The sequence below is a fragment of the Pipistrellus hanaki genome (genome assembly GCF_964339955.1).
Source record: "Pipistrellus hanaki genome assembly, chromosome: 16".
NCBI lineage: Eukaryota > Metazoa > Chordata > Mammalia > Chiroptera > Vespertilionidae > Pipistrellus > Pipistrellus hanaki.
In genome coordinates, this window is record NC_140518.1 from 48,496,693 (window position 1) to 48,517,221 (window position 20,529).

The 20,529-nt window shown below is 38.9% G+C and overlaps 1 protein-coding gene across 20 annotated transcripts in view; it reads right to left on the minus strand.

The window, feature by feature from the left end:
* The window catches only part of NCOR1 (nuclear receptor corepressor 1), a gene marked incomplete at its 3' end in the record, with an annotated part of 185,671 nt that overhangs the window by 147,221 nt on the left and 17,921 nt on the right, over window positions 1–20,529 (minus strand). For all 20 annotated transcript variants that reach the window (XM_084861459.1, XM_084861475.1, XM_084861473.1 and 17 more), the window contains exon 2: window positions 3,117–3,294. In XM_084861459.1, coding sequence (XP_084717585.1) covers window positions 3,117–3,224 — 108 coding nt within the window. In that variant the 5' untranslated portion in view covers window positions 3,225–3,294. The remainder of the gene's footprint in view (window positions 1–3,116; window positions 3,295–20,529) is intronic.

The following is a 20,529-nucleotide window of genomic DNA, read 5'->3' on the forward strand; positions in this document are numbered from 1 at the left end:
TGTAATGACATCCGGAAGGTGGTTCTAATTAGGGTATTATGCTTTTATTATTATAGGTCATAATCAAGACCATATGAAGTATGTTAATAAAGATTAAGTGTTTGTGTACCTAGAATAACACACCAATGTGCAGTAAAGATAGACAAAATATATCAACAGAACAGTAGAAAGAACAGAAATAGTCTTGCATATATATAGTCAATTAATTTACAAGAAAAAGTACCAAAGCAAATCACTGGGGAAAGAATATCTTTTCAATAAATAGTTTCTAGAACAACTGAATACTCAATATGCAAACAACCCTTAACTCATACCATAAAATTTTAATTCAAAATAGGTCATAGACTTAAATGTAAAATCCACACAGAAATCTTAATGACGTTGAATTTGGCAAAAACTGCTTAATATGACACAAAAAGTAAGAAATGTAAAAGACAAAATACACTGAACTTCATTAAAAAAAAACACACACACACACATATGTTTTCCAAATGATACTCTTAAGAAAATAAAGTAAATTCTTTTTTAAAAATATGTTTTTATTAATTTTAGAGAAGGGAGAGAGAGAGAAATAGAAATATCAATGATGAAAAAGAATCATCATTTGGCTGCCTCCTCCAAACCCCCTACTGGGGAATCAAGCCTGCAACCCAAGCATGTGCCCTTGACTGGAATCAAACCCGGGACCCTTCAGTTCACAGGCCGATGCTCTATCCACTGAACCAAAGCAGCTAGAGCTCTTTATATAATCTAAATACAACAAACACATAGATAAAAAGTAATTTTATTGTAACAACCAAAAACTGAATAGGTAAAGAAATAAACAATTTGTGATATATCCATACTTAGTCAAGTAGTTTAAAAAAAAAAAAAGTTAACTATTGAGATGACAAAACATAACTAAAATTCAAAAATATGGAAGTTCACAGGAAACTTAAGACAAATATAATCTATTATGACAGACAGCAGATCAGTTTCCTGTTAGCTAAGGTTTATGGGAAGTTGGGAAGGAGCCCTGACCAGGATGGGAGAAAAGGGAACTTTCAGAAGTGACAGAAATGATATCTGTTGCCGAAACCGGTTTGGCTCAGTGGTGGAGCGTCGGTCTGCGGACTGAAAGGTCCCGGGTTCGATTCTGGTCAAGGGCATGTACATTGGTTGCAGGCACATCCCCGGTAGGGGGTGTGCAAGAGGCAGCTGGTCGATGTTTCTCTCTCATCGATGTTTCTAGCTCTCTGTCTTTCTACCTTCCTCTCTGTAAAAAATCAATAAAATTTAAAAAAAAATAAAGAAATGATATCTATATCTTCACTTTGGTGGGGATTTTTGGGTGTATAAATCTGTCAAAATGTATACATATATTTAAATTTTATTATGTATAAACTAAACTTCAAAGTTTTGGGTTTTTTTTAAAGCTACAACAATCTAGGAAATTAATACAGTGGTGCCTCGCATAACGAACGCCTCGCACAGCGAACTTTGGACAGGTTTTTCATGAAACCATCGGCCAAAAAGCAGAAAATGGATGAAGATGTGCAAGATTCGGTAGACTCTACTTAGTCTGTCTTAAAATTAAAAAAATGTGTGTTTAAAAAAATTATGTTTTTAGATGTATCTAAATAAAAATATGTCATCTTAGCATATTTTTTTTATGTCATCTTAGCATATTTTATGCTACAGAACGAATTATTTTTTTTAACATGTATTGTTATGGGAAAACGCGTTTCACATAACGAACTTTTCGCATAACAAGCTTGCTCCTGGAACAAATTAAGTTCGTTGTGTGAGGCACCACTGTAATCAGATAACTAACACTGGGGGAAGGGAGGACATGCAACCAAATTGCTACACCCAACCATGATAAAAATTATCAATCTAGAAAGCAACATCTTTTGACAAAAAAAAAAAAAAAAAAAAAAAAAAAGCAATCTACAAAGATGTGCTACTAATATTAAACTTAATGATGGAAGACTGAATGCTTCCCTAAACAGAAACAAGGTAAGAATGTCCTTTCTCACTCTGTAAGTATGAACACACTTCAAAGGAGTTCTCAGTAGTACTCAACCATATTTTGCTGATAAGTTTGTTTTCTTTTTCTTTGAATGACCATTTCATCACTTCCCTTCCATTTTTTCTTCAAACCTCTTAAATCCCCATACCTGGCCCACTCTGAGGTAATAATTTCTTTTCACATTTTATTTTTCACAAGGTAAATCAATAATACAAACTCAGCTTCTTATCATCAAATCTCTCAAGAAGGGAGAAGCCCTATCCTGGCCATCACTCCAAAGAGGCCATGTTATCAGTCCAGCTTAATACTCAACCAAACTTGGAGCACAAACATAGGTCTTAACTTAGAAACTCTAGGTAACTAATATTCTATCAATAAATCGTAGCTACAATCAATCACAACAAATCCTACAACAAAATCCTACATGGTCACTCTGTCATAAATCTGTTATAAAGGCATAGTAAGAAGCCAAAGATAATTAATCCCCAACTTTTAGTTCTCCATATTTGAGAATGGTTCTTGTCATTAAAAAAAAAAAGTTTACACACACACAAGGATTGGCAAAAATAGGTCTACAGTTATGAGTATATAAAACAGTTTACTCTTATATTATTATTTACTTATTACTAGAGGCCCAGTGCACTAATTCATGCACAGGTAGGGTCCCTCAGGGTCGAAGCTCACACCCCCAGCCTCGCAGCCCCACCTGGCACCCTGCCTTGGCCTGGCACCACCCACTCACCTGCCCCACCCGATCCTGCCATGGTCCCACTCGCATCGGGGCCCATCGGGGCCGGCAGCACTTTCATTACTGCCTGCTGCCTGCTGCCTGCTGCCAGTGCCGCATCGCCAATGCACCATATTCTGTGCTGCCCTAGGTGGTCAGCACATGTCATACCAAGCAGTCAAAAGACCGCCAAGGAGACAATCTGCATATTAGGATTTTATTATGTAGGATTATATATTATTACATCTGTTAGCCTACTTTTACAAACCCCTGTATATGTATAACAACTACATTTGGTTTCTGACCAACAAATATCATAGGAAAAGTAAAAGAAAAACACAAAATACATATACAATTTACACAGTATTTGTTCCTTACCTGCTGGTGCCGGGTGCTGGGAAAGGTATACTGAACAGAATGGGAAGGATAACGGCTTTGTTCTGTGCTGAATGCTCCTTGGTTGGGAGGATAACCTGAACTTGACATTATCAGTAAAGAAGTCCTCACCAGGCTGTGAGATCAAATCCAACAAACAATCATGTTTCTAGGAAACCACCTAAATAGAATGGGGAAAAAATAGAACTGATAAGAACTAAGGCACCAGGTGTACTTCTAATAAATTATAACTATAGCTACATAAATAAAACCACAATTACCAGTAAAAGTTTTCTCTCATGTATTTACTTAATAGAAATTACTGACATTTAAAAATATTAGCAGGTCTTTATTTCCCTTTACACTTAAAAAAAAGGTTACTTAACATACCACAAATAATACCAATAGCTATATAAAAACATGGGACTGGCACATAGAACTTCTCAGTAAATGCTTTTCTTTCTATAAAAGTCTGAGAAACAAACCTTATAGATTACAAAAACTAAAGTCCATGATTGTGAACTTTGAGGTGGTAAAAAGTCACTTGTTAAAAGGATTCGAGAGTATTTACAGGATAGGCATTTGTGCAGAGGAAATGTTGTTTTTGTTAAATAATTCTGTACCAAAATGATGAGCTAAGAAGGCACTAATAGGAAAACTTTCAAGAAAGAACAAAGTGGAGACTACCGTCAAAGAAGAAAACTGCCAATATTTGCAAAAATTCGAGTTTTGGAAAAACTTGCATCTGCCACCAAGAACTTGACAATTTCTCTATATTTAAAGACTTTTCTGACAAGACTGGTGGTGATATTAACTGTGATATTTTTTTATATTATATAATAAAATGTTCCAATACCTACAGTAACTCAATGAAGCAATATTTTCCAACTAATACCGAATGTTACAAGATTATGCATGAATAGTTATTAAAAGCACAAAATACTTTACCACAATTAAATAAAGTACATGACAAACCAGTAAATGTTGATTGTGACAGAATATGAAAAATTCAATGATATGGTTTCAGATTCTACATAGCAACTAACCTTTAAAAAATTACCAATTTTCTGATTTAGGTTGATATCAAAGAATAGCCACAATTATCTTTAAAAGCTATTAAAATACCCCTCCCTTTTCCAAGTACATATCTGTGTGAGGTTAGCTTGTCTTCATAAACTTCAATCAGAACAACATACCACAAGACCAATGTACAATAGAAGCAGATATGAGAATCAAGCTATCTTCTAAGCCAGATATTAAAGAGGTTTGCAAAAACTTAAAATAATGTCACTCTTCTCAACAAATTTTAATTTTAGAAAATAGTTGTCATAAACATGTATATTAACATTAAGTAGGTTTATATTGTATTATTCCTAAATAAATATCTGTAAAGTTTCCCCCATTTTAATATCAAATGTGGTAAATATCAACATATATAACCCACATAAACAAAAGCTCCTTAGAGTTCTAAATTTTTAAGAATGTAAAGGAGTTTTAAGACCAACATGTTTGATGACCACTGGCCTGGAGAATTCGGTCCATCTTTAGATTGACTAGCATAAGCGTCCTAAACTGGTCATTCACACCCAGCTCCATGCGCACACACTCCTTTTAAAAGACCTCCCTAGTTAAAGTGTGGTTTTGACACCATGTTTGTACCAAATAAACTACCCAAATGGACCAGGGGTGTATCAATTGGTTCTCTCTTCAGAAATTTGGAATTGAAACATGAGCTACAAGGACCTGAGCTGCAAAGTGGCCACAGCAATAGTCAAGATGAGCCACATATTCTGTACCACGGAAGTTACTGAGAAAGTAGAGAACACCAGTCTAGACAAATATAGACATGCATAGAGAAGGAGAGCCAAGAGAAGGTGCAAGCCCCCAAGACACAGCAGCAGTTGCCTTGGCTCCTGACTCTCAGCTCCAGGGTCCATCCCCACAAGGAGGCAGCCTTCTTTACTTAATATAAGTGGAGTAGGTTTTTATTCCTCATAATTGTAAGATCTCATGTTAAGTCCCAAAATAAGTATACAGACGTTGGAAACAGCCCAAGTGTCATTTCCATCAACTGATGATGAATAAATAAAATCAGGTATACCCCTACAAGGGAATATTATTCTGCCATAAAAAAGAATGGCCCTGGCGGGCGTAGGTCAATGGTTAGAGAATCAGCCCACACACCGAATAGTCATGAGTTCAATTCCCATCAAGGGCACATATCTGGGTTGCAAGTTCATCCCTGCCCTAGTTTCTCAACACGTTTGGGAGGCAACAAGTCGATGTATTTCTCTCTCATCAATGTCTCTGTCTCTGTTTCTCTCTCCCCCTACATTCCTCAATTAAAAAAAAAAAAAAAAATGAAGTATGGGTATGTGCAATAACTTGGATGAATCCTGAAAACATTATGCTAAGTAAAAATAGCCAATCATAAAAGTATGTATTTTATATGTTTCCTTTCATATGAAAGTCCGAAATAGTCAAAATAGTGATAGAAAGTGGATTACTGGTTGCTTATGGATGGTGGGATGGGGATGAAGGAATACAAGATAAAAGCTCAAGTGTCTAGGATTTCTATTTTTTTTTTCCACTGTAGTGAAATACACTTAACATAAAATTGCCATTTTAATCCTTTTGTTTTATTTTTTTGTTAATCCTCACCCAAAGATATTTTTCCATTGATTTTTTAGAGAGAGTGGGAGAGAGAGAGAAAGACAGAGAAAAACACATTGATTGGTTGCCTCATGCAGGAGCCCCACCAGGGCCTGGGCCAGGGAGGAGCTTGCAACCCTTGCCCACAATCGAACCCAGGTCCATAGGTTGACACTCTATCCACTGAGCCAAACCGGCTAGGGCCATTTTAGTCATTTTTAAGTGGACATTTCTGTAGCATATGTACATTCATTACCATCTATTTCCAGCACTTCTTATCTTCCCCAACTGAAATTCTAAACCCATTAAACACTAACTCCCGCCGAAACCGGTTTGGCTCAGTGGATAGAGCGTCAGCCTGCAGACTGAAAGGTCCCAGGTTCGATTCCGATCAAGGCATGTACTGTGGTTGCGGGCACATCCCCACTGGGGGATGTGCAGGAGGCAGCTGATCGATGTTCCTCTCTCATCAATGTTTCTAACTCTCTATCCTTCTCTCTCCCTCCCTCTCTATAAAAAAAATCAATAAAATATATATATTTTTTTTTTTAAATCACTAACTCCCAATTCCTCCTCCCTCTGGTAACCACCATTCTACTCTATGCCTCTATGAATATGGCTATTCCTCATATAAGTAGAATCATACAGTATTTGTTATTTTGTGACTGAATTATTTCATTTAGCATATCCTCAAGGCTTATCCATATAATTGCATTATATCAAAATTACCTTTTTAGGATAAATAATGTTCTCTGTATTGGGATTCCTTTTTGAGATGGAGAAAATGTTCTAAAATTGACTGTAGCAATGCTTGTACATACATATATTTGAATATAGAGAAAAACCATTGCATTGTAAAAAAAAAAAATGGATGAATTATATGGTATACAAATTATATATCAATAAAGCTGTGTTTTAAAAATTACCAAGCCAAAACAAACAAACTATACAAAGCAACCACAGGACTTTAAAATTATTGTGCTGCAGTCCAAGTTAATAAATAACATTTCAGGGGTTTTAATAAAACACTATGTTCATATCTTAAAAACTCAAGTCTGCCGAAACCGGTTTGGCTCAGTGGATAGAGCGTTGGCCTGCGGACTGAGGAGTCCCGGGTTTGATTCCGGTCAAGGGCATGTACCTTGGTTGTGAGCACATCCCCCGTAGGGGGTGTGCAAGAGACAGCTGATCAATGATTCTCTCTCATCAATGTTTCTAACTCTCTATCCCTCTCTCTTCCTCTCTGTAAAAAAATCAATAAAATAGCCGAAACCAGTTTGGCTCAGTGGTAGAGCGTCAGTCTGCGGACTGAAAGGTCCCAGGTTCGGTTCTGGTCAGGGCATGTACATTGGTTGCGGGCACATCCCCAGTAGGGGGTGTGCAAGAGGCAGCTGGTTGATGTTTCTCTCTCATCAACGTTTCTAGCTCTCTATCTCTCTCCCTTCCTCTCTGTAAAAAAATCAATAAAATATATATATATTTTTTAAATCAATAAAATATATATTTTTTAAAAACTCTGAAGTCAAGGTAATCCTACAATCAATGGCACATCATGATTTAATTAGCAGTATTTTTTCCTTTATCTTAGAGGCAAATAACATTACCCTATAACAAAGAAATCTTTTTGCTGAAATACAATCTGAGAGTTACTGCATTCAGTAAATCTTTGGTTTTTGTCCTAAGTCTTCTCTAGGAAAGCTCTCAGAACAGAAATTACCATTTGCTTTTTTCTTCTCTTTGTTCCTTAACCCTCAGGATAAGGCAAGATAATTAAGGACACTAATATTCTCAAATTGATTTCCAACTGGAGGTCCTTAAAAGACCAGGTAGCATTTGCAGTTCTTTGAAAAAAGCCTAACAGAAATACATATAAACACTAGGGACAGAAAAAGACATCCTAAGCACAAACCAAAGGCACAAATAAGATTGGGTTGAGCCGAAACTGGTTTGGCTCAGTGGATAGAGCGTCGGCCTGAGGACTGAAAGGTCCCAGCTTCAATTCCAGTCAGGGACATGTGCTTTGGTTGCGGGCACACCCCCAGTAGGGGATGTGCAAGAGGCAGCTGATCAATGATTCTCTATCTATGTTTCTAACTCTCTATCCCTCTCTCTTCCTCTCTGTAAAAAATCAATAAAATATATATTAGAAAAAAAAGATTGGGTTGATATCTTTAACTAACGAAGTGTACTTTATTTTTTATTTTTCTGTACAGCAATGACAACTTTAAATGGCAAACCATAGAACAGAAAAAGTACAATAGCAAAATTTTGATATACCAAATATAATATGCATATACATGAATTTATATTTCTTACAAAACAATAAAAATGATGACACTTCCGACATGACAAGAATATGGAATTAACTAAGGAAAAAATTAATGAAATAACAGAAAAATAAAATATAATCAGTCCGCAGATTTGCAAAATATTAAAAAATCACGAAATTCGTGCACTGGGGGGTGAGGAGGTGTCCCTCAGCCTGGCCTGTGCCCTCTCAAAGTCTGGGACCCCTTGGGGGATGTCCATCTGCTGGCTTAGGCCTGCTCCCCCTAGGGAATGGGCCTAAGCTAACAGTCAGACATCCCTCTCACAATCTGGGGCTCTCACAGTCCGGGACCCCTCGCTCCTTACTGCCCGCCTGCAGCAGAGGCTCCTGCCACCACCGCTGTGCTTGCCAGCCATGAGCCTGGCTTCTTGCTGAGCAGCGCTCCCTCCGTGGGAGCACACTGACCACCACGGGACAGCTCCTGCATTGAGTGTCTGCCCCTGGTGGTCAGTGCAGTCATTCTGCCACTTGGTTGATTTGCATATTAGGGTTTTATTATATAGGATAACTAGAGGCCAAGTGCACGAAATTCCTGCAAGAGTAGGCCTTCCTTTCTCCAGCTGCCAGCACTGGCTTCCCTCTGGCATCTGGGACCCAGGCTTGCTTCCCTCTGGCTGCTGACAGGCACCTGGAACTCGGCTGGCTTCCCTCTGACTGCCCACAGCCCCCCGGGACCCAGGCTGGCTTCCCTTCTGCTGCCTGCAGGGACCCAGCACCTGGGCTATCCTCCAGCCCTAGATTCATCCGAAGGACGTTCAGTCTAATTAGCATATTACCCTTTTATTATTATAGATTATTATTATAGATGCCTAGTACTAGTGATTTAGGAGAAAAAGGCACTCTTTACACTTGTATGTCAAATGAGTACAAATTGAATTCTAAAGAAGAATGGCAATATTTACCATGGGCCTTGAAAATATGTGTAGTCTCTTGCACAGCAGTTCCCCTTCTAGGAATTCATTTGCTTACTCAATGCAGAGATACCCAAAGATGAATGCCTGAGACTATTTCTCAAGGAACTGTCCAAAATATCCAATATGAGCTTAGAAAAGTGTTTTATAAAAAGTTTAGCTAATGGGAACTTTTATTTGGGGAATGCCACAAAAGTCTGTATAAATGAGAACATTTTTATTTTACTAATGTATAATTTGTATATACCATTAGTATTCTATTTTCCATGTGTCTCATATCTTCACAAGATTTTAAGACCAAAGATAGAAATGTCATATATTTAACAAATATTTAGCAAACAGTACACACTATGTACCAACACACTGTTCTAAACATTGGCATAGAATGGTGCCCAAGATATGTCATCTTACTGTGAGGTAACATAGAAAATAAATAATCAGCTGAAACCAGTTTGGCTCAGTGGACAGAGCGTCGGCCTGCAGACTGAAAAGTCCATGTTCGATTCCAGTCTAGGGCATGTACCTTGGTTGCGGGCACATCCCCAATAGGGGGTGTGCAAGAGGCAGCTGATCGATGATTCTCTCTCATCGATGTTTCTAACTCTCTATTCCTCTCTATAAAAAATCAACAAAATATATTTTTTTAAAAAAGGAAATAAATAATCATGAAATAATATCATGAAGTGCTATTACTAAAACAGAAAGAGGGAAATTTTCAATGGGGTGATCACAGAAAACCAATCTCAGCTAGGATGACCCGATTTCCTGAAACAAACCCAATTTACAGCTGTTGTCCCAGTGCAATTATTATTTATGCTCCATTTCCTTCTCAAGACTGTCCCAGTTCTAAGATTATTTGAGAGCCAAAGCATGAAAGAGAAGAAGACCCAATTGGCCTGAAAGAGATTAGAGCATTTCATGGAGGACTACAGAAGTCCTAATGTAAAGCAAGGAGGCAGGAGGAGAGGGAGGAAGTAGCGTGACAGGGGGAAAGGCCTGAGAATGGGGCATGGGGTGGTGCTGGGAGGGTTTGCTAGTTTATATTTAGAAATTGAACTATCTCTCCGTATTTTGAATATTAATCCTTTTCTACCTTCATGTTACAAATATAGCAGATCCTCAGTAAGTCATTTCCATTCAACACTGTTATATTCTCATGTTGATGAGTCATAGGAACATAGATCTTGCTTATTTCAATTAGCCTATGGTAAAATGTGTTTTAGTTATATATTGGTTAGCCTCAAGTCACAGAACCTATCTACAAAGTTAAGTGAGGACTTACTCTATTTTTTTCCCCAGAATTCATAACTTTCTGAAGACCCTAACTACCCCAAATTGAGAAAAAAATATTATTCTCCTCTTAAACTTTTAAAAGTTTTATTTGTTTTAATATTTAGCTCCTAACTCACCTAAATTTTTTTCTAAAAACTGGTTAGGTAGGGGCCTACCTATATTTTCTTTAATTGATAGTTAACTAACAAGTCTGCCTTTCCACACTTCTAAAATGCTATCCCTGTTACAACCCAGCAATTTTAGTATATACCCTACAAAAACTCACATCTATCTATATAATATATATTATAGAGGAATATGCAAATTAGCCAGGACACCATAATGTCTCAACAGAACAGCAGGGACCTGAGGCTGCATGGCACCTGACTGGGGCAAGGGACCTCAGGACATGCCCTCCATCCTGCGGGGCTTGACGGGGGACCTCAGGCCGGGCCCCCTACCCTGGAGCAAGGCCTGGAGACCTCAGGCCACATGTGAACCCCCCGCCCCAGAGCCAGGCCTGGAGACCTAAGGCCACAACCACCACCACCACCCCCACTGCAGCGCTGGGCCAGGAGACCTCAGGCCATGCCTTTGCCCGGCGGAGTTTGATGGGGGACCTCAAGCTGCACTTTCCCCAGCAGGTCTTGATAAGGAACTTCAGGCCACAGCCCCCACCCAGTGGGGCTTGATGGGGAACCTCAGGCTGTGCCCCCAGCCCCGGCGCTGGATCGGGGGCCCTGAGGCTGCGCACCTCCTGAGGGCCTTGACAGGGTGGGGCCAGCTGGGTATGGGTCTCCTGCATTTTCGAAGCACATGCAGGTGGTAGGCAGGGACTTGACTACAGGTACCGCAGCATGCCCCAGACTCTGACAGGAGGTAGATTTTCATTTACGTTTTACTAATTTTCTTTCATCTCTGATACTTCCATTATAAAGAAAGGGAAAATAGCAATATTAAAATATTTCCTCTAATTAATTCCCTTTTAATGTGCACAAATTTTGTGCACCAGGCCACTAGTACTTACACAAAAAAGGATATTCATTGCAGCAAGCAAAAGTCAAATTTGAAGATAACCTAAATTCCACAATGTAGTATATTCATACGATAAAATACTACATATATAAAAGTTACAATGAAAAACTAGAGCCCTACCCAGTTTTGCTCAGTGGATAGTGCCGGCCTGCAAACCTGACAGTCCTGGGTTCAATTCTAGTCAAGGACTTGTACCTAAGTTTCAGGCTCCTTCCACTCCGGGCCCTGGTCAGAAGGAAACCAATCAACGTGTTTCTCTCACATTGATATTTCTCTCTCTCTTCCACTCTCTCTAAAAATCAATGAAAAATTATCCTCCAGTGATGATTTAAAAAAAAGAACAAAAACCTAGAGCTATATGTGTCAAAACACATAAACCTCAAAAAAATACAAAGCTGCGTAAAAACAATTTATACAGTGATGCTAATATGTTACAAACACCGACAATAATACTGTACTAGTGGTCCGGTGCACGAAATTCGTTCACTTGGGGAGGAGGGGTTCCCCCAGCCTGGCCTGCGCCCTGTCACAGTGTGAAAGCCCCACAATCGATTGTCCCAAAGAGGCAGGCCCCACCTGGAGCTCTTCAATGGATTGCCCCAAAGAGGTAGGCCAGAGCCACGGACCCCCAAGCCTCCACATCGCACAGGGACCTACCGAACCCACCTCCCCATGCTGCACGGAGCCATGGGATCCCCAGGCCTGGCCATGTGCGGAGCTGGGAGGAGGCAGGACTCCCAGGCAGGCGCCATGCCACGTACCGTACGCAGCATCAAACCCAGCCCACCCACCTGCGCATGCCCGCTGTGCGCACAGCCATGTTGTGACAGCATGAGGACCACCTAGGCTGTTATTAGTAAGGTATTTTATACATGCACATGTCAAAGCATAAACATAAAATATACATCTACTTAAGGATAATTGTCTATGAAGGGGGAATAGTCTTTAATTTCTTTCTTTTAATTTATTAAACAAGTATGATAAAATAGTTTTCTTAAACACAGATAGTAGGTACATAGATATTTGTTCATTAAAAAATAAGTAATCTTTATTATAAAGTATATTTATAATATGTCCATGATTCCAGACTCGTTAATTTGAGTATCCTTTCCTATGCCAATGCCACACTTTTTAACTTGCTGTAACACCATAAGGCCTTTATATCTGCACAAGTTTCCCCTTACTAGGCTTAGTTGTTACTGCTCCTTTCAAAGCCTTCAGAGTGCTATTCTAGCACTTTTCTTCTTTCATGTGAATATCAGAGTCAGCTTGTCAGGCCGCATAAAAATCTCTGGATGAGACCATATTAATATTAAATAACAAAAGCTAACTTTACACTGTTGAGCATTCTCATCGTAAAACATTATATATGTTTATGTTTTAGGATGAGAAATGTTTGTGTGTATAATTAAGATGGGAATATTTTATATATATCCTACACATTTTTCCATATATTATATATTATATACATACATATCCTACACATTTTTTCATTATATATTATGAATAATGGGGAAATGTGTAGGATATATATGTATATAATTCTCATCTTAATTATATATAAAAATATGTAAAATTCCCATAAGAAATATTATACACTTACACACACACACACACACACACACACACGTATACATATATATTCATGACGGGAATTATTTAAATGCTGGGTTTGGCAAAACTATGTTTACAGTTATGAGTACATGAAACAGTTTATTCTTGTATTATTATGAATTACTAGAGACCCAGTGCATGACATTTGTGCTCTCGGGGGCAGGGCAGGGCAGGGGTGTCCCTCAGCCCACCTGTGCCCTTTCGTAGTCTAGGAGCCCTCAGGAGACGTCTGACTGATGGATTATGCCCACTCCCCGCAGGGAGTTGGATATCCCTAGCGCTGCTGTGGAGGCAGGAGAGGCTCCGCTACTGCTGCTGTGCTCGCCAACCATGAGCCCGGCTTCTGGCTGAGTGGCGCTCCCCTGTGGAGCTCACTGACCACTGAGGGGCAGCTCCTACATTGAGCATCTGCCCTCTGGTGGTCAGTGCATGTCATAGCAACAGGTCATTCCACTGTTCGGTCTATTTGCTTATTATCCTTTTATTATATAGGATTGTATTATTTTCCATAAGAACAAATGTAAACTTACTTTTGCCACCACCTTGCTTAACTAAAATATATATGTATATGTGTGTGTGTATGTATGTATGTATGTATATATATGTGTGTGTGTGCGTGTGTGTGTATAAAAATCCCCATTCATTTAATAATTTATGTCATTTACTGAAGTATTTTTTGTTTGTTTCTATCATTTAAGGGATTTGGAAGGAGAGCAATTTTTTTTTTTTTAATTCAGTGTGCTAAATTGATCTACTTTAGGATAATAGTCTATGAAGGGGGAACAATCTTTAACTTTTTTTTTCTTTTCTTTTATTGATTTTTTACCGAGTGGAAGAGAGAGGGATAGAGAGTTAGAAACATCAATGAGAGAGAATCATCGATCAGCTGCCTCCTGCACACCCCCTACTGGGGATGTGCCGGCAACCAAGGTACATGCCCTTGACCAGAATCAAACCCGGAACCTTCCAGTCCACAGGCTGACACTCTATCCGCTGAGCCAAACCGGTTTCGGCTAATTTATTTCTTGAAACAAGTATGATAAAATAGTTTTCTTAAACACAGATAGATAGTAGGTACATAGACATTTGTTCATTAAAATAAAAGTAGTAATCTTTATTATAAAGTATATAATTTCTCCATTTTAGTCAAATTCTTTACCAAGCTACATTTAGAAAACAAAATTTTCTAGAGAACTATCATTCAATATAACCTTAATACAAAACTTAGAGAAAGAACTCTTTAATTTCCATGGGTCCTATGTAGCATATGAGTCGTTTAAATAAACATACCATCTCATGACTCATTTAATTTTCTATTGTAGAAGAACATAGCCAGGGAAGGAGTTAGAAGACAGAACTGGTCTCCCCACACTGTTTCCTGCCTGTTCCCTCTCAAGACATGGAAATCAGAAAAACTAAGAACTGGGAGGTTTTTAAGTTATCCAACTAACACTGAATTTACAGATTTAGAAACTGAAGCAGAGAAATTCAATTTCTCCCGTTTCACAAAGCTGCAGTTTTCTCAGTCAACAGTGAACTACTCTGAGGTGGATGTTCAGTGGGACAGCACATTAACACCAACTGGGCAGCATGCCCCTCCTACACACTTGCACTTGGTAAAAGAGAAAATGCCAGCACATGGGGGTTTTGAGGGTGTGATGCTTGTTTCATTTTGGTTTTAGAAGTAGGTACAGTAGGTCCTCAGGTCACGTCGGAAATCCATTCCTATGGCACGAAGTCAGGCGATTTTCACCAGGAGTCAGAACCCACCGCGTAAGCACCTACGTCACTCACATGGAGCACACATACAGCAGTAATTAAGTGAAACGGTAAAAAATTTTAAAAGAAAGATAATTCCTGACCTTTACTTGTGGTAAATAAATAATAAAAACATAAAGCACACATGTGCATACGTCGATATAACAGAACCTTTTCTAAAAATAAATAAATGGGAGAAGACGACGTAGCGAGGACTGCCTGTGGTATAGGTATGATTTTAGAGTTTTTAAAAGTACCATACAATACATAGAAAAATCTCCTCTCCATTCAGCTACCCAGCTGTCCTCCCAGAAGGCAACCAAACTTACTAGTTTCTAGAGTATCCTTTAGAAATATTCTTTCTCCCTCTTTCCCTCTACATAAATGGTCGCATAGTAAATAAATACTGTTCTATATCCTGCTTTTATTACTTTAGCAATATATCTTGAAAATCATTCTCATGAGTCAACAAAAACATTCTTGATTTCCTTTCCATTGCTGTAGAGTATTTCACTATATGAATATTCACAAATGTTTTATATATTTTCCAAGTAATTCTTATCTGCACCAGTAAGAAATGCTTACATAATCTATCTCTAAGCTCTCCACCCAGTTCAGACATCCTAAGGAAGTAAAAGCTACAAATGAAACAGAGAAGCAAAAGGAAAGGTATTTTTTAAATATTCAGAAATGGTGAGCCCTGAGTTCAACAGTTACACTCAATGTCACTCAAATAGAACTCCAATGGTTTGTCTCTTTCCCTTTTGTCCATAATCTTTCATGATTTCCTAAATGTTTGTGATTTTCATGAACTTAACCTGAATACCTCTAAAATAAAATAAAGTCAGGTGCTATCAGCTCAAAGCAGGTGGCAATAAAACATCAGTGAAATCAGAGATTAGCCTTGTAGTATATAAATGTATGGGCCAAAGCAGGTACAAGAACTACAGCTTGGAAACCACTACGACCTCCTTCCTCAGACATTAAGCATATAGTAATAGTTCAGACCTTCTTATTTTTAAACTGGAATCTACTCTCAACCATCTTAGATGGAAGCCAAATGTATAAAATATTCAAACGAGAAATGATTCAGATAATGGGGAACCTAAACTCTATCTTTTCAATCTCTCTTCCCCAGTCCTGCCTTCCACCCTCATTCCAGTTCTGGCTCACCAAGATATACCTCCACAGAACACTTTACAGTTTGAAAACAACTGAAATAAAATAATCCAGTTTAAAATTAAGGTTGAAGAGGTAGGGAACATCTCAAGTGGCAATTTCAATTTTTAAATTCAGTTCTTTGCACCAAAACTCATTAACTCGGGGTTAGTTACATTCTTGACTCATGAAATGTAAAAATCCTGTGAAATTTTTAAGACACCTGGTCAAGGTTAGCACTTTCTTTCACCACATTTTGTTGGAATTTGGGGCTTTCCTGCCTATTCTGGGCTCCTATGTAGCAATTTGAGTTTTAAGCATCATCTTCCACTGGAACACTTGGGGGAACTTTGAAAGGGGGGCTCACCAAACAAGCTCAACGCTGATTTGGGGGTTTTCTGAGATGCTGAGTGAATAAGATTCAGCTGGCCCTGGCTAAGTGGCTCGCCCAGTTGGTTGGAGCATCATCTCAAGTACCAAAAGGTTGCGGATTCCATTCCTGGTCAGACACGTACCTATGTTTTGGGTTCAATCCCCAGGTAGGCACATATGGGAGGCAACTGATCAATGTTATGCCTCTCTCCCCATTCCCCTCTCTCTACAATGAAATAGATAAATAAATAAATAAATAAATAAATAAATAAATAAATAAATCCTGGCCAGTTGCTCAGTGGTTAGTGTTGGGCCTTGGACTGAAGGGCAGAACAGGAGGCAATCAATTGATGTGTCTCTCTCACATCAATGCACTAGGTGTACCGGTTAATAATAGCAGATTTTGTAATCAAAGAAAACACGATAATTTCAAGAGAAACATCAAAAGTGTTTTCTTCAAAGTAATGTCCATCGCTAGCTACACATTTCCCGCATCTTTCAGGTAATTTGTGGATACCGTTACAATAGAACTTTTCTTGTTTTGGGACAAACCATTCAGAGACCCAATTTTCCACTTCTTGGTACGTTTTAAAGTGCTGTGTGTTCCATTCACATGAACAACTGGTCATCTGAAGGAGCAAGGTCTGGTGAATTCTTCCCAGGCAACATTTTTTTTTTAAATATATTTTATTGATTTTTTACAGAGAGGAAGGGAGAGAGAGAGCGAGCTAGAAACATCGATGAGAGAGAAACATTGACCAGCTGCCTCCTGCACACCCCCCACCGGGGATGTGTCCGCAACTAATGTACATGCCCCTGACCGGGATCGAACCCGGAACCTTTCAGTCCGCAGACCGACGCTCTACCACTGAGCCAAACCGGCTTCGGCCCAGGCAACATCTTTTAACGTGCCTTTAACAGGTTTTGAAGTGTGTGATGGTGCGTCATCATGAAGCAAAATTACTTTGCTGCATCTTCTGGCCCATTCTGGTCGTTTCATGATCAAAGCGTGGTTCAAACTGATTATCTGTTGTCGGTAGCGATCAGTATTTCACCTGGTTTTAGAAGCTCATAATACACCACACCTTCCCAAACCCACCAAACGCAGAGCATTGTCTTCTTTCCGAAGCAATCTGATGGTTGACCTGAATCAACCCATGATTTTATGTGTTTGGGATTCTCAAAATAAAGCCACTTTTCATCGCCAGTCACGATTCGATGCAAAAAAGACTTTCTTTTGTGCCGCTGAAGCAACATTTTACTGATGACTTTTCAGTTTTCCATTTGTCTTTCATTCAGTTATTGTGACACCCATTTTCCTTTAAAATCTTCCCTATTGCTTGTAAACGATCGAAAATTACTTGCTAAGCAACGTTTAATCTTTCTGCAAGTTGTTTTTGAGTTTGACATGCATCTTCATCCAATAATGCTTATAATTGTTGGTCTTCAAACTTTATCAGTTGACCTGGACGTTCTTTGTCTTTCACATCAAAATCATCACTTTTAAAGCGTTTAAACCTAGCATTCACAAGTGTCTTGAGATGGAGCATGTTCACCATAAGCTTCCCGAAGTATACAATAACTTTTTATTCAAAATAAAGTAATGAATTAAAACTTCCTGCAAATGCTCTTTTTTTGGGGCACAAAATTTGATATTTTTAAGCATAAAAATATCTATGATGTTAACACCTTCAGCAAATTGAACATAAGTTTTGAAGCTTGCTGTCAATACAACAAAATAGCATACATATGAAATCACATATATTATATATCAACATATGTGTAACTTCATCTATTGAAAAAAAATCCATTCCTCCTAATCTCTTCCTCCTAATAACTGGTACACCTACTATATATATATATATATATATATATATATATATATATATATATACATCCTCTCTCTCTCTCTTTCTCTATGTCTCTGTCTCTCCCCCTCCTCCCCCTAATTCCCTTTCTCCCCCTCTCCCATGCCTTCCACTCTCTCTAAAAATCAATGGGGAAAAAATATCCTGACTCCTATGGTAAGGACTTATAAAATAAAGTATAAAAAACATATCCCCCCCCCCCAAAAAAAAATAAATAAATAAACAACATATCCATGAGGTAGGATTTTAAAAAAAAAGAAGGTTCAGCTGGTTCTCAAATGGGGTCAGAGGTACTAGCAAAGAACCTTGGTAACTTGACTCTCAACCCAGTGCCAGATCCCCTTCCCTTCCACCAGGGGGTTCACCCCAGCACAGGGCAGAGTGAAGAACTCCCAGGGCCTGGACTGGGGCTGGTCAGGCACACTCTACAGGGGACATGAGATGTGGACACTGGCCACTGCTTGGGAAGAAAGGCTGCAAAGGCTGCGACAGTTATTAGACACTGCACCCTCTCTGCTCTGAAAAGACCCGCGTGAGAGGAAACGACACTGAAGCTTTTGTAGCAGTCACTGTTGCCTATTTCTTAGAGACCTTCTGACGATGTTAGTGTGGAGAATAATTAAGACACTAAGTGGAGTTAGCCATTAGCCTGATTCTTGTACTTTTTTTTCCTTGATAGTAATTTTAGAATCATTGTGCAGCAGTTTAGGAAACCTACTCCATTAGGACATACTGTATACCAATATTCTGATAACCTCTGACAGAAGTTCTGTGATGTCTTTTTTATTTTCATCTCTTTCTTGAAAATCTATCTTGAGGCCAATAACTTATAAGAAATCTATATAGCTGAAACCGGTTTGGCTCAGTGGATAGAGCGTCGGTCTGCCGTCCCAGGTTCGATTCCGGTCAAGGGCATGTACATGGGTTATGAGCACATCCCCGGTAGGGGGTGTGCAGGAGGCAGCTGATTAATGATTCTCTCTCATCAAGTTTCTAACTCTCTATCCCCCTCTCTTCCTCTCTGTGAAAGATCAATAAAATATACTTTAAAAAAATAATATACTAGAATTAAATGTCACTCTTATAAGTGACAAGAACACATTTTTCTGAATTTTACAGATAAACTCATAACTAGCCTCCTATATTTTACAAACAGGCAATAAAATATAGTAAAATGAAATTGCTCTACTTAAATTCCTTTTTGTATCTTCCCACATTAAAATACCATAGTTGGCCGAAACCGGTTTGGCTCAGTGGATAGAGCATCGGCCTGCGGACTGAAGGGTCCCAGGTTTGATTCCGGTCAAGGCCATGTACCTTGGTTGCGGGCACATCCCCAGTGGGGGTGTGTGCAGGAGGCAGCTGATCGATGATTCTCATCAATGTTTCTAACTCTCTATCCCTCTCTCTTCCTCTCTGTAAAAAAATCAATAAAATAAAAAATAAAGTACCATAGTTGCCTTTGCCTGCCATTTCAGCTACTGCAGTATCAACTACAATACAAAAATATTACATGGAAAATTCCAGAAATAATTCGTGACTTTTAAATCTCCCACCATCCTACTCCATCCTCCATCCTGCCAAGAAATGAATCATCCCTGTGTCCAGCATACCCATTCTGTTTATGCATATTAGTCACTCAGTAGCTGTCTCAATTATCAAATCAACTGTAGTAGTATGACAGTACGTGTGTTCAAGTAACCCTTATTTTACAATGGCCCCAAAGCACAAGAACAGCAATGCTGACAATTTGGATACACCAAAAGAAGTAAACTGGTTCCTTTGAGAAAAGGTATGTATGTAATAGAAAAAAAAGCATAGTATATGTAGGATTCAGTGCCACCCATGGTTTCAGGTATTCACTGGGGATCTTGGAACATATTCCTAAAGCAAGTTAGTAAGAACCTAGGAAAATTCCCTGGCAAGTGGAATGAGAAAACTGAGACAAATGGCTGAACAAACAGCTGGAAAGGCTGAACAATTAACAGCTGGCCAATAAACCCCAAGATTTTATCCTCCCTAACCAAAGATACCCAAGAGCGGGTGGTTTAAACCTATCCCCTAACCAAAGATATCTAAGAGCAGGTAGCTTAAATCACCTTAGGGTGATAGATAAAAACAAAAAAATAGCCAAAACCGGTTTAGCTCATGGATAGAGCATCGGTCTGCGGACTGAGGGGTCCCAGGTTCGATTCCAGTCAAGAGCATGTTCATTGGTTGCAGGCACATCCCCGGTAGGGGGTGTGCAGGAGGCAGCTGCTCTATGTTTCTCTCTCATCGATGTTTCTAGCTCTCTATCCCTCTCTCTTCCTCTCTGTAAAAAAAATCAATAAAATATTTTTTTAAAAACACCTAATTAGAGCCAAATATACATCTACACTAATAAAAGAGAAAGATGCAAATTGACCATACTTCCATGATGCCTACCAGCCAATCAGGAATGTGTA